This window comes from Bombina bombina, chromosome 1, assembly GCF_027579735.1.
Source record: "Bombina bombina isolate aBomBom1 chromosome 1, aBomBom1.pri, whole genome shotgun sequence".
NCBI classification, from domain to species: Eukaryota; Metazoa; Chordata; class Amphibia; order Anura; family Bombinatoridae; genus Bombina; species Bombina bombina.
The window spans coordinates 1555594208-1555606861 of record NC_069499.1 but is presented as its reverse complement, the minus strand read 5'-3'; the positions used below and the strand labels follow the sequence as shown (position 1 = coordinate 1555606861).

General features: G+C 42.4%; 1 protein-coding gene across 5 annotated transcripts in view; it reads right to left on the bottom strand.

Moving 5' to 3' along the window:
• The window catches only part of PRPSAP1 (phosphoribosyl pyrophosphate synthetase associated protein 1), a 274592-nt gene that overhangs the window by 40433 nt on the left and 221505 nt on the right, over positions 1-12654 (bottom strand). For 4 of the 5 annotated variants that reach the window (XM_053709311.1, XM_053709304.1, XM_053709322.1 and 1 more), the window contains exon 9: positions 12610-12648. The exons of the other annotated variant lie outside the window; for it this stretch is intronic. In XM_053709311.1, coding sequence (XP_053565286.1) covers positions 12610-12648 — 39 coding nt within the window. The remainder of the gene's footprint in view (positions 1-12609; positions 12649-12654) is intronic. 5 annotated transcript variants of the gene reach the window in all.

The window sequence follows — 12654 nt, the reverse complement described above, 5'->3', positions numbered from 1 at the left end:
GACGTGCTAACACATTAAAATAATAGGTGGGTGCCCAATTTTTTTTAAAGGGGAATATAGCCTAATTAATAAAATGAGCCAATAAATATATACACACACAATTAATATTGTCTCTAGGCTACAGAGTACAAAGATACAAACGAAATTGCCCAACAGGCTTATATGAGTGCCAGAATAATAAAAAAATAAAAAAGTGCTTATCCATAGGCAGCCAACTACTGGAACATAAGAATCCAGTAGAAAGCCGAACCAGTGCTGAACCATAACAGCAGAGGATAGAAACGACCCAAGCGGAGGAGGCAAAGGGCAAGTTTCCACGACACATGTGGCAGGTTTGTGACTAAAGCCCCTAAGTTGTAAATGTGCCACTACCCAATACATCCCTCTGTCAATCAGCATCATTCTGAGGGGAAAATGGGCCTCAACTAAGTCTGAGGTGGGAGGGGTTTTGGCTATTAGGGTTTGGGAATCTTTGCCACCTCCTGGTGGTAGGGGTGATTCCCAGGAGTAATAGATTGTTGACTCTTAACACATGGTTTATAAAAGGGACAGTCTACTCCAGAATTGTCATGGTTTAAAGACATAGTTAATCTCTTTATTACCCATTCCCTAGTTTTGCATAACCAACACGGTTGTATCAAGATATTGTTTATCTCTTTGATTACCTTGTATCTAAGCCTCTGCAGACTTCCCCCTTATCTCAGTTATTTGGACAGACTTGCATTTTAGTCAATCAGTGCTGACACAAAAATAACTCCACAGGAGTGAGCACAATGTTATCGATATGACTCACATGAACTAGAACTGTCTAGTTGTGGAAAAAAAATGGTCAAAATGAACTGAGATAAGAGGTGGCCTTCAAGGGTTTAGAAAGTAGCATAAGAGCATACCTAGGTTTTAGCTTTCGACAAGGACAACTATACTGTCCCTTTAAGGCTTTTTTTTCTCTCCATTTTCTTTTTAAATACTAAGAGAGAGATGCACCCACAATTGTAGCCTGGACTAGAGATTAAATAGAGAATGAGCTAATAGAACGTAGACAAAGCAGCTGAATTGTACATATAATGCCCTAAGAGTAGCAAGAAAAATGAAGAATAATAAAAAAAAAAAGAAAAAGAATGGATTACCAGCTTCCCTCTGCCGAATACACAACCAGAACACAGGACATTTATTCACTGCAACTTTGTGACTTTAAGAACCCTGAGATTTGTGTATAAAACGTATAGTTGTGCAAAGAAACAACTTTGCAATATACTTTCATGATTTTGTTTTGCCTTTTTTACATGCAATTTAGCTCTGAAAACTGAGCAATTTCTAATTGGAAATATACCTGCTCACTTATCAAGGCCAACCCTGCTACATATATGTATCTAATTGTCTACCAGATAACTGCAAAACATCGCACTTTATATAACATTATGACAGTGGTTAGCCTTGTTGACTGAGAACTAAAGCCCAGATTGGCTCCTCCAAATAAGGTAATAGTGGGTGGAGTTTGTCTTGTAATTACAAGGTGTTTACTGTCCCTGTAAGTGCTGTAACTGTGCACAAGGAGCATATCTGCTTGCACATGCACAGTAAAGGAGCATATCTGCTTGCACATGCACAGTAAAAGCCCTCACTTGAGTGAAATGCTTCTAATCTAAACTGAAATGCACTGATGACCATTTAAATGTGTTCTATGTCTTTTTACCCCAGTTGCTCCCCTGCTACAGAAGCATTAGACACTGCGGGTTCAGCAGAAGAGCGTACAAGCACATTGCGGCCTTCTGTGTAACACTGGTGGTAACTGGTCTAGATCACTGTCCTCAGGCCTCGCTAACAGGTCACATTTTGTGTATATCTGAACTGGAGCAGGTCTAAATCAGCTCATCCAAGGTTATCACAAAAACCTGGCCTGTTGGGGAGGCCTGAGGACAGATGTACTGATATCATAAGTTTCCCCATTGCTGTTGTGTAACCTGTTATGTCCTGCTCAGGAGCTGTGATGTGCAGTACTGTGGACATTATATTTTTTATTAGACTTTCTTTTTAACTCACTACTTTGCTGTTCTAATCCCCTGTGTCCTTTCATGGGGTATATCTATCTTTAGTTACATAACCTGGTCATGTAGAGAGCTCTGTGCTGTTCATACTAGTGTAAAAGGATGGGGGTTTAAAGGTTATGTACGGGAGTTGAATGCATCTTGGCACATACCAACTGGTTTAGCACCTATATGAATGAAACTTTACCAGTATTTACAAGCCCTACCGGGAATCCCCTGATCAGTAGGGGATAGATTATTTAGCGCATTTTATGCCTGACTACATGGATCTGATGTCTCTAAAAGAAAACATGTTTCTACATGAGAAAACAAAATACTTGAACTTCCTTAAAAGCACTGTTTAATGTAATATTACCCGCTACAAAGCCTGTAATCAGGTGGCTGTTTTGAAATCCTTTGTAGCTCAGATCCTGGCAGGTCTTTCACTACTAATGCCAGATTTAATTGTACTTCATTGGATGTAATATTACTCATCATCAGTATAACTTGTCTAAAGCAATACGTGGGCATAAGCAGTACATCAAATCTTAAAGGGGACAGAGTCTACTTGAAAATCTTTGTTTAAAAAGATAGAAAGTCCCTTTATTACCCATTCCCCAATTTTGCATAACCAACACAGTTATAATTATACACGTTTTACCTCTATGATTACTGTGTATCTAAGCCTCTGCAGACTGCCCCCTTATGTCAGTGCTTTTAACAGACTTGTATTTTAGCCAGTCAGTGCTGACTCAACTCCACAGGAGTAAGCACAGTGTTATCTAAATGACACATGAACTAGCACTGTCACTGTGAAAACCCGTCCAAATGCACTGTGATAAGAGGTCCCTTTAACTACTTCCCTGCCATTTCAAACCCATATAATTTATTGGTAAATCAACTACTACAAGCCTTGTCACAAAATGAGAAAAGTGCTCGCTGACCACTACCTTTATGATAATCACGCGTGACGACAGGGAAACGATACCCCCAATTGAATACTTTGTGAAACATGGGATCTAACAATTTCATATGGCCAGGTTGATAAAGCCTTCTTAAGATAAACTATATATATGTCTCTTAAAGTGATAGTAAATTATAGCCTGTATGATTAGACACTAATAAAATGTAACTCCTGCTTTTGAATGATCTGGTTTTCAATTTTCTAAGATCTAAGCATAACTATTTTATTAAAATACATTACATCTGTGCAAATCCAGATCTTAGTGTGGTGATCTTTCAGAAGCATAAATCCGGCTCCGAAAAGGGCCAAACGGCACGAGCAGCCACTACTTCTGCATATCTATTATACATCACTGCCCTAAAGCAAGCTAAATGAAGGGGGCAGAACATGTGGTATGAGATTTGTAATAACATTTGCAATACATTAAAGATTAAAAAAAAACATAATTTATGCTTACCTGATAATTTATTTCTCTTGTAGTGTGTTCAGTCCACGGGTCATCCATTACTTATGGGATATATTCTCCTTCCCAACAGGAAGTTGCAAGAGGATCACCCAAGCAGAGCTGCTATATAGCTCCTCCCCTCACATGTAATATCCAGTCATTCGACCGAAACAAGACGAGAAAGGAGAAACTATAAGGTGCAGTGGTGACTGGAGTTATAATTTTAAAATTTAGAACCTGCCTTAAAAAGACAGGGCGGGCCGTGGACTGAACACACTACAAGAGAAATAAATTTATCAGGTAAGCATAAATTATGTTTTCTCTTGTTAAGTGTGTTCAGTCCACGGGTCATCCATTACTTATGGGATACCCATACCAAAGCTAAGTACATGGATGATGGGAGGGACAACGCAGGAACATTAAACAGAAGGAACCACTGCCTGTAGAACCTTTCTCCCAAAACCAGCCTCCGAAGAAGCGAAAGTGTCAAATTTGTAAAATTTGGAAAAAGTATGAAGTGAAGACCAAGTTGCAGCCTTGCAAATCTGTTCAACAGAGGCCTCATTTTTAAAGGCCCAGGTGGAAGCCACAGCTCTAGTGGAATGAGCTGTAATTCTTTCAGGAGGCTGCTGTCCAGCAGTCTCATATGCTAAACGTATTATGCTACGAAGCCAAAAAGAGAGAGAGGTAGCCGAAGCCTTTTGACCTCTCCTCTGTCCAGAGTAAACGACAAACAGAGAAGAAGTTCGTCTAAAATCTTTAGTTGCCTGTAAGTAGAACTTCAGATTAGGACATAATGATGGAACAACAATCTCTTGATTGATATTCCTGTTAGAAACAACCTTAGGCAAAAACCCAGGTTTAGTACGCAGTACTACCTTGTCTGAATGAAAGATCAGATAAGGAGAATCACAATGTAAGGCAGATAACTCAGAGACTCTTCGAGCCGAGGAAATAGCCATCAAAAACAAAACTTTCCAAGATAAAAGCTTAATATCAATGGAATGAAGGGGTTCAAACGGAACACCCTGAAGAACTTTAAGAACCAAGTTTAAGCTCCACGGAGGAGCAACAGCTTTAAACACAGGCTTAATTCTAGCCAAAGCCTGACAAAAGGCCTGGACGTCTGGATTCTCTGCCAGACGTTTGTGTAAAATAATAGACAGAGCTGAAATCTGTCCCTTTAGCGAACTAGCGGATAAACCCTTTTCTAAACCCTCTTGTAGAAAAGCCAATATCCTAGGAATCCTAACCTTACTCCATGAGTAACTCTTGGATTCGCACCAATATAAATATTTACGCCATATCTTATGGTAAATTTTTCTGGTCACAGGTTTCCGAGCCTGTATTAATGTATCAATGACCGAATCCGAAAACCCACGCTTTGATAGAATCAAGCGTTCAATTTCCAGGCAGTCAGCCTCAGAGAAATTAGGTTTGGATGGTTGAAAGGACCCTGAATTAGAAGGTCCTGCCTCAGAGGAAGAGACCATGGTGGACAGGACGACATGTCCACTAGGTCTGCATACCAGGTCCTGCGTGGCCACGCAGGCGCTATCAGAATTACCGATGCCCTCTCCTGTTTGATCCTGGCAATCAGTCGAGGTAGCAACGGAAATGGTGGAAACACATAAGCTATGTTGAAAACCCAAGGGGCTGCTAATGCATCTACCAGCACCGCTCCCGGGTCCCTGGACTTGGATCCGTAACAAGGAAGCTTCGCGTTCTGGCGAGATGCCATGAGATCCAGATCCGGTTTGCCCCAACGACGAATCAGTTGAGCAAATACCTCCGGGTGAAGTTCCCACTCTCCCGGATGAAAAGTCTGGCGACTTAGGAAATCCGCCTCCCGCTGACAGGTGGCAAGAGTGAGACTCTGCCCAGCGAATTATCTTCGAGACTTCCAACATCGCTAGGGAACTCCTGGTTCCCCCTTGATGATTGATGTAAGCCACAGTCGTGATATTGTCCGACTGAAATTTGATGAACCTCAGTTTTGCTAACTGAGGCCAAGCTAGAAGAGCATTGAATATTGCTCTTAATTCTAGAATGTTTATTGGAAGGAGTTTCTCCTCCTGAGTCCACGATCCCGGAGCCTTCAGGGAATTCCAGACTGCTCCCCAGCCTAGAAGGCTGGCATCCGTTGTTACAATCGTCCAATCTGGTCTGCGAAAGGTCATTCCTTTGGACAGATGAACCGGTGACAACCACCAGAGAAGAGAATCTCTGGTCTCCTGGTCCAGATTTAGCAAAGGGGACAGATCTGAGTAATCCCCGTTCCATTGACTGAGCATGCATAGTTGCAGCGGTCTGAGATGCAGGCGCGCAAATGGCACTATGTCCATTGCCGCGGCCATTAAGCCGATTACCTCCATGCACTGAGCTACCGATGGGCTTGGAGCGGAATGAAGGACACGGCAAGCATTGAGAATCTTTGATAACCTGGACTCCGTCAGGTAAATCTTCATCTCTACAGAATCTATAAGAGTCCCTAGAAAAGGAACCCTTGTGAGTGGTAACAGAGAACTCTTTTCCACGTTCACTTTCCACCCATGCGACCTCAGAAATGCTAGAACTATCTCTGTATGAGACTTTGCATTCTGAAAACTTGACGCTTGTATCAGAATGTCGTCTAGGTACGGAGCCACCGCTATGCCTCGTGGTCTTAGTACCGCCAGAAGTGAGCCCAGAACCTTCGTAAAAATTCTCGGGGCTGTGGCTAACCCGAAGGGAAGAGCCACAAACTGGTAATGCCTGTCTAGAAAGGCAAACCTTAGGTACCGATAATGATCTTTGTGAATCGGTATATGAAGGTAAGCATCCTTTAAGTCCACTGTGGTCATATATTGACCCTCTTGGATCATGGGTAGGATGGTTCGAATGGTTTCCATCTTGAACGATGGTACCCTTAGGAATTTGTTTAAGATCTTTAAATCCAAGATTGGTCTGAAGGTTCCCTCTTTTTTGGGAACCACAAATAGATTTGAGTAAAACCCTTGTCCCTGTTCCGATCGCGGAACTGAGTGGATCACTCCCATGATTAAGAGGTCTTGTACACATTGTAGAAATGCCTCTCTCTTTACTAGGTTTGTTGATAACCTCGAAAGATGGAACCTCCCTTGTGGAGGAGAGGTTTTGAAATCCAGAAGGTATCCCTGAGATATAATCCTTAACGTCCAGGGATCCTGCACATCTCTTGCCCAAGCCTGGGCGAAGAGAGAAAGTCTGCCCCCCACTAAATCCGTCTCCGGATAGGGGGCCCTGTCTTCATGCTATCTTAGGGGCAGGAGTAGGCTTTCTGGCCTGCTTGCCCTTGTTCCATGACTGGTTGCCTTTCCAACCCTGTCTAACGAGCAGTAGTTCCTTCCTGTTTTGGAGTGGAGGAAGTCGATGCTGCTCCTGCCTTGAAGTTACGAAAGGCACGAAAATTAGACTGTTTGGCCTTTGGTTTGGCCCTGTCCTGAGGAAGGGCGTGGCCCTTACCTCCCGTAATGTCAGCAATAATTTCCTTCAAGCCGGGCCCGAATAAGGTCTGCCCTTTGAAAGGAATGTTAAGTAGCTTAGACTTGGAAGTTACATCCGCTGACCAGGATTTAAGCCAGAGCGCTCTGCGCGCCTGTATGGCGAATCCGGAATTTTTAGCCGTAAGTTTGGTTAGATGTACTACGGCATCTGAAACAAACGCATTAGCTTGCTTAAGGGTTCTAACTTTGCTCAAAGCCTCATCCAATGGCTCTGTGCGAATCGCCTCTTCCAGAGACTCAAACCAGAATGCCGCTGCAGCTGTGACAGGCGCAATGCATGCAAGAGGCTGCAATATAAAACCCTGTTGAACAAACATTTTCTTAAGATAACCCTCTAATTTTTTATCCATTGGATCTGAGAAAGCACAGCTATACTCCACCGGGATAGTGGTACGCTTGGCTAACGTAGAAACTGCTCCCTCCACCTTAGGGACCGTCTGCCATAAGTCTCGTGTGGTGGCGTCTATAGGGAACATTTTTCTAAATATCGGGGGAGGGGAAAAAGGCACACCGGGTCTATCCCACTCCTTACTAATAATTTCTGTAAGTCTTTTTGGTATAGGAAAGACGTCAGTACACACCGGTACCGCATAGTATCTATCCAACCTACACAATTTCTCTGGAATTGCCACCGTGTCGCAATCATTCAGAGCCGCTAATACCTCCCCTAGTAACACACGGAGGTTCTCAAGCTTAAATTTAAATTTTGAAATTTCTGAATCCGGTCTCCCCGGATCAGAACCGTCACCGACAGAATGAAGCTCACCGTCCTCATGTTCTGCAAATTGTGACGCAGTATCAGACATGGCTCTCGTGTCATCAGCGCGCTCTGTCCTTAACCCAGAGCTATCGCGTTTGCCCCTTAATTCGGGCATATTATATAATACTTCTTTCATAACATTAGCCATATCATGTAAAGTGATTTGTAAGGGCCTAGATGTACTTGGCGTCTCAATGCAGAAAAATATGTTAGCCATGTGGAAAAAAATCATGCCCAAAGAGATTTATCACCAAAGTACCTCACAAAACGAATAATATGCCAGTAAACGTTTTATTAAAAAGCAACATTTTCCAATGTTATGCAAAGTTATCACTAAGCCTGCTACCAGTCGCTACCACTGCAGATAAGGCTTAAGTATTATTTCAGTTTTAACAGTATTTTCTCAGTCAAATTCTAGTCCCTAGAAAATAACTCGACTGCGCATACATTTATCAGCCTGATACCAGTTGCCACTACTGCATTTAAGGCTGTACTTACATCATACGGTAACAGCAGTATTCTCTTAGTCAATTCCATTCCCAGAAAATAAAGTACTGCACATACCTCATTTGCGGAGGACCCCGCATGCTATTCCCAGTTTCTGAAGTTACCCCACTCCTCAGAATGTCGAGAACAGCCAGTGGATCTTAGTTACGCCTGCTAAGATCATAGAAAAAAAACGCAGGCAGTTTCTTCTTCCAAATACTGCCTGAGATAGAAAAACAGCACACTCTGGTGCCATTTAAAATAACAAACTTTTGATTGAAGAATAGATAAGTAAAAACTCCAGCTCCTCTCGCGACCTCCTTCTTTGTTGAGGGTTGCAAGAGAATGACTGGATATGACATGTGAGGGGAGGAGCTATATAGCAGCTCTGCTTGGGTGATCCTCTTGCAACTTCCTGTTGGGAAGGAGAATATATCCCATAAGTAATGGATGACCCGTGGACTGAACACACTTAACAAGAGAAACAAGCATTTTACATACTTAAAAGGTAAAGAAACCACAGGAACATTTAAATCAGAGCTCTTCAAACTTTTTTTTTAAGACCCAGTGCCATGATACCACCACATACCTTTGCAAACCTATTTTTATGCTTGGTCTGAAAATTTCTGAAGTAATATACAAGATAGCTGCAATTTTTGACAAAGTGACTAAAATGTGTACAGAATTTATTCCTGATTGTAGTCAAACTTGAAAGTGTTGTAAAAGGTAATATCAGACACACACATCACACTCTCAAACAACACACATCCTCTCTCATGCAATGCGCGCGCACACGCACACTCTCTCGTGCAACACACACGCACACTCTCGTGCAACACACACGCACACTCTCGTGCAACACACACGCACACTCTCGTGCAACACACACGCACACTCTCTCGTGCAACACACACACTCTCTCGTGCAACACACACACTCTCTCGTGCAACACACACACTCTCTCGTGCAACACACACGCACACACTCTCGTGCAACACACACGCACACACTCTCGTGCAACACACACGCACACACTCTCGTGCAACACACACGCACACTCTCTCGTGCAACACACACACACACTCTCTCGTGCAACACACACACACACTCTCTCGTGCAACACACACACACACTCTCTCGTGCAACACACACACACACTCTCTCGTGCAACACACACACACACTCTCTCGTGCAACACACACACACACTCTCTCGTGCAACACACACACACACTCTCTCGTGCAACACACACACACACTCTCTCGTGCAACACACACACACACTCTCTCGTGCAACACACACACACACTCTCTCGTGCAACACACACACACACACTCTCTCGTGCAACACACACACACACACTCTCTCGTGCAACACACACACACACTCTCTCGTGCAACACACACACACACTCTCTCGTGCAACACACACACACACTCTCTCGTGCAACACACACACACTCTCTCGTGCAACACACACACACTCTCTCGTGCAACACACACACACTCTCTCGTGCAACACACACACACTCTCTCGTGCAACACACACACACTCTCTCGTGCAACACACACACTCTCTCGTGCAACACACACACACTCTCTCGTGCAACACACACACACTCTCTCGTGCAACACACACACACTCTCTCGTGCAACACACACACACTCTCTCGTGCAACACACACACACTCTCTCGTGCAACACACACACACTCTCTCGTGCAACACACACACACTCTCTCGTGCAACACACACACACTCTCTCGTGCAACACACACACACTCTCTCGTGCAATACACACACACTCTCTCGTGCAATACACACACACTCTCTCGTGCAATACACACACACTCTCTCGTGCAACACACACACTCTCTCGTGCAACACACACACTCTCTCATGCAATTCACACACTCTCTCATGCAATTCACACACACACCCTCATATGCAATTCACACACACACACACACACTCTCATATGCAATATACACACACACTCTCATATGCAATATACACACACACTCTCATATGCAATATACACACACACTCTCATATGCAATATACACACACACTCTCATATGCAATACACACACACACTCTCATATGCAATACACACACACACTCTCATATGCAATACACACACACACTCTCATGCGCAATACACACACACACTCTCATGCGCAATACACACACACACACTCTCATGCGCAATACACACACACACACTCTCATGCGCAATACACACACACACACTCTCATGCAACACACACACACACACTCTCATATGCAATATACACACACACTCTCATATGCAATATACACACACACTCTCATATGCAATATACACACACACTCTCATATGCAATATACACACACACTCTCATATGCAATATACACATACACTCTCATATGCAATATACACACACACTCTCATATGCAATACACACACACACTCTCATATGCAATACACACACACACTCTCATATGCAATACACACACACACTCTCATATGCAATACACACACACACTCTCATATGCAATACACACACACACTCTCATATGCAATACACACACACACTCTCATATGCAATACACACACACACTCTCATGCAATACACACACACACTCTCATATGCAATACACACACACACTCTCATGCAATACACACACACACACACTCTCATGCAATACACACACACACACACTCTCATATGCAATATACACACACACTCTCATATGCAATATACACACACACTCTCATATGCAATATACACACACACTCTCATATGCAATATACACACACACTCTCATATGCAATATACACACACTCTCATATGCAATATACACACACACTCTCATATGCAATACACACACACACTCTCATATGCAATACACACACACACTCTCATATGCAATATACACACACACTCTCATATGCAATACACACACACACACACTCATGCAATACACACACACACTCTCATGCAATACACACACACTCTCATATGCAATATACACACACACTCTCATATGCAATACACACACACTCTCATATGCAATATACACACACACTCTCATATGCAATACACACACACACACTCATGCAATACACACACACTCTCATGCAATACACACACACTCTCATGCAATATACACACACTCTCATGCAATATACACACACTCTCATGCAATATACACGCACGCACTCTCTCATGCAATACACTAATACATGGTGTTGCGACCTGTAGTTTAAAGAACACTGATTTAAACTATGCATTCTTCACCATCACAAAAAAAATAATTACATGGAATACATTGCACACATTTGTCGACAAAAGGTCCTCAATAACTAAACAAAAAAACAAACAAAAACAAATTGTTGATATTAAAGACATGTTGCCACCTATTAGCAAAACTAAGATGAAACATTTTTATTCAGTAAATGGTTGTTAGGTTATATCCTGACAATCATATACACTTTAAAGTATTCTATACTCATAAAGTTTATACTTTATTGCTATTGAATAGCTAGACTGTGTCTATCAATTGTGAGTTGAGCTGTATAGCTCAGATATCAGTAGTCATGTAGTTTAGAAATACATTATTTGCATTTATTAACAGGTCTGTTACATATTTCCTTTTTATTACATATTGGACAAATGTAACAGTGTGACCTTTAAGGTTACATAAATGTTTATCATTACAGATATAGACTGTCTGAAGCAGTCCTGATAATATTCAAATGATGTCACCCAACATTATGCAGTAACTGAGCACTGTCTGAGCCAGTCCTGATAATTTGTGACCCTGAATTATATAACTCTGCATGAGCCTGTCCTGATAGTATTACATGACATCACCCTAAACTATACTGTAACCAAGTATTGTCTGAGCCTATCCTGATAACATATAGTCATGTTGCAACATTGTAATGTAACTCTGCACCATCTGAACCGGTGTTGTTATGTCACTCTACATTATATAGTGTCTCAACATTGTAATGTAACTCTGCACCATCTGAACCGGTGTTATGTCACTCTACATTATATAGTGTCTCAACATTGTAATGTAACTCTGCACCATCTGAACCGGTGTTATGTCACTCTACATTATATAGTGTCTCAACATTGTAATGTAACTCTGCACCATCTGAACCGGTGTTATGTCACTCTACATTATATAGTGTCGCAACATTGTCAGAGTGACCGACCTGATAGCAGTCATTGTAAGTTATCACAAACTAAGCATTCGCAAACAACACAGCAGTCAGTATCACACAGGATCAGGGGATGTGACAGCAGATGGGTTAATAATTACACAGCAATAATTAGTTCATCTCTGCAGGAGACGCGTCAGAGCCCCCCAGCAGACACACACACAGCACAGCGAAATATCACTATGGTCATACTTGGCAGTTCTATGCCTGGATACGGGGACTGGCGCCTCCCTATTG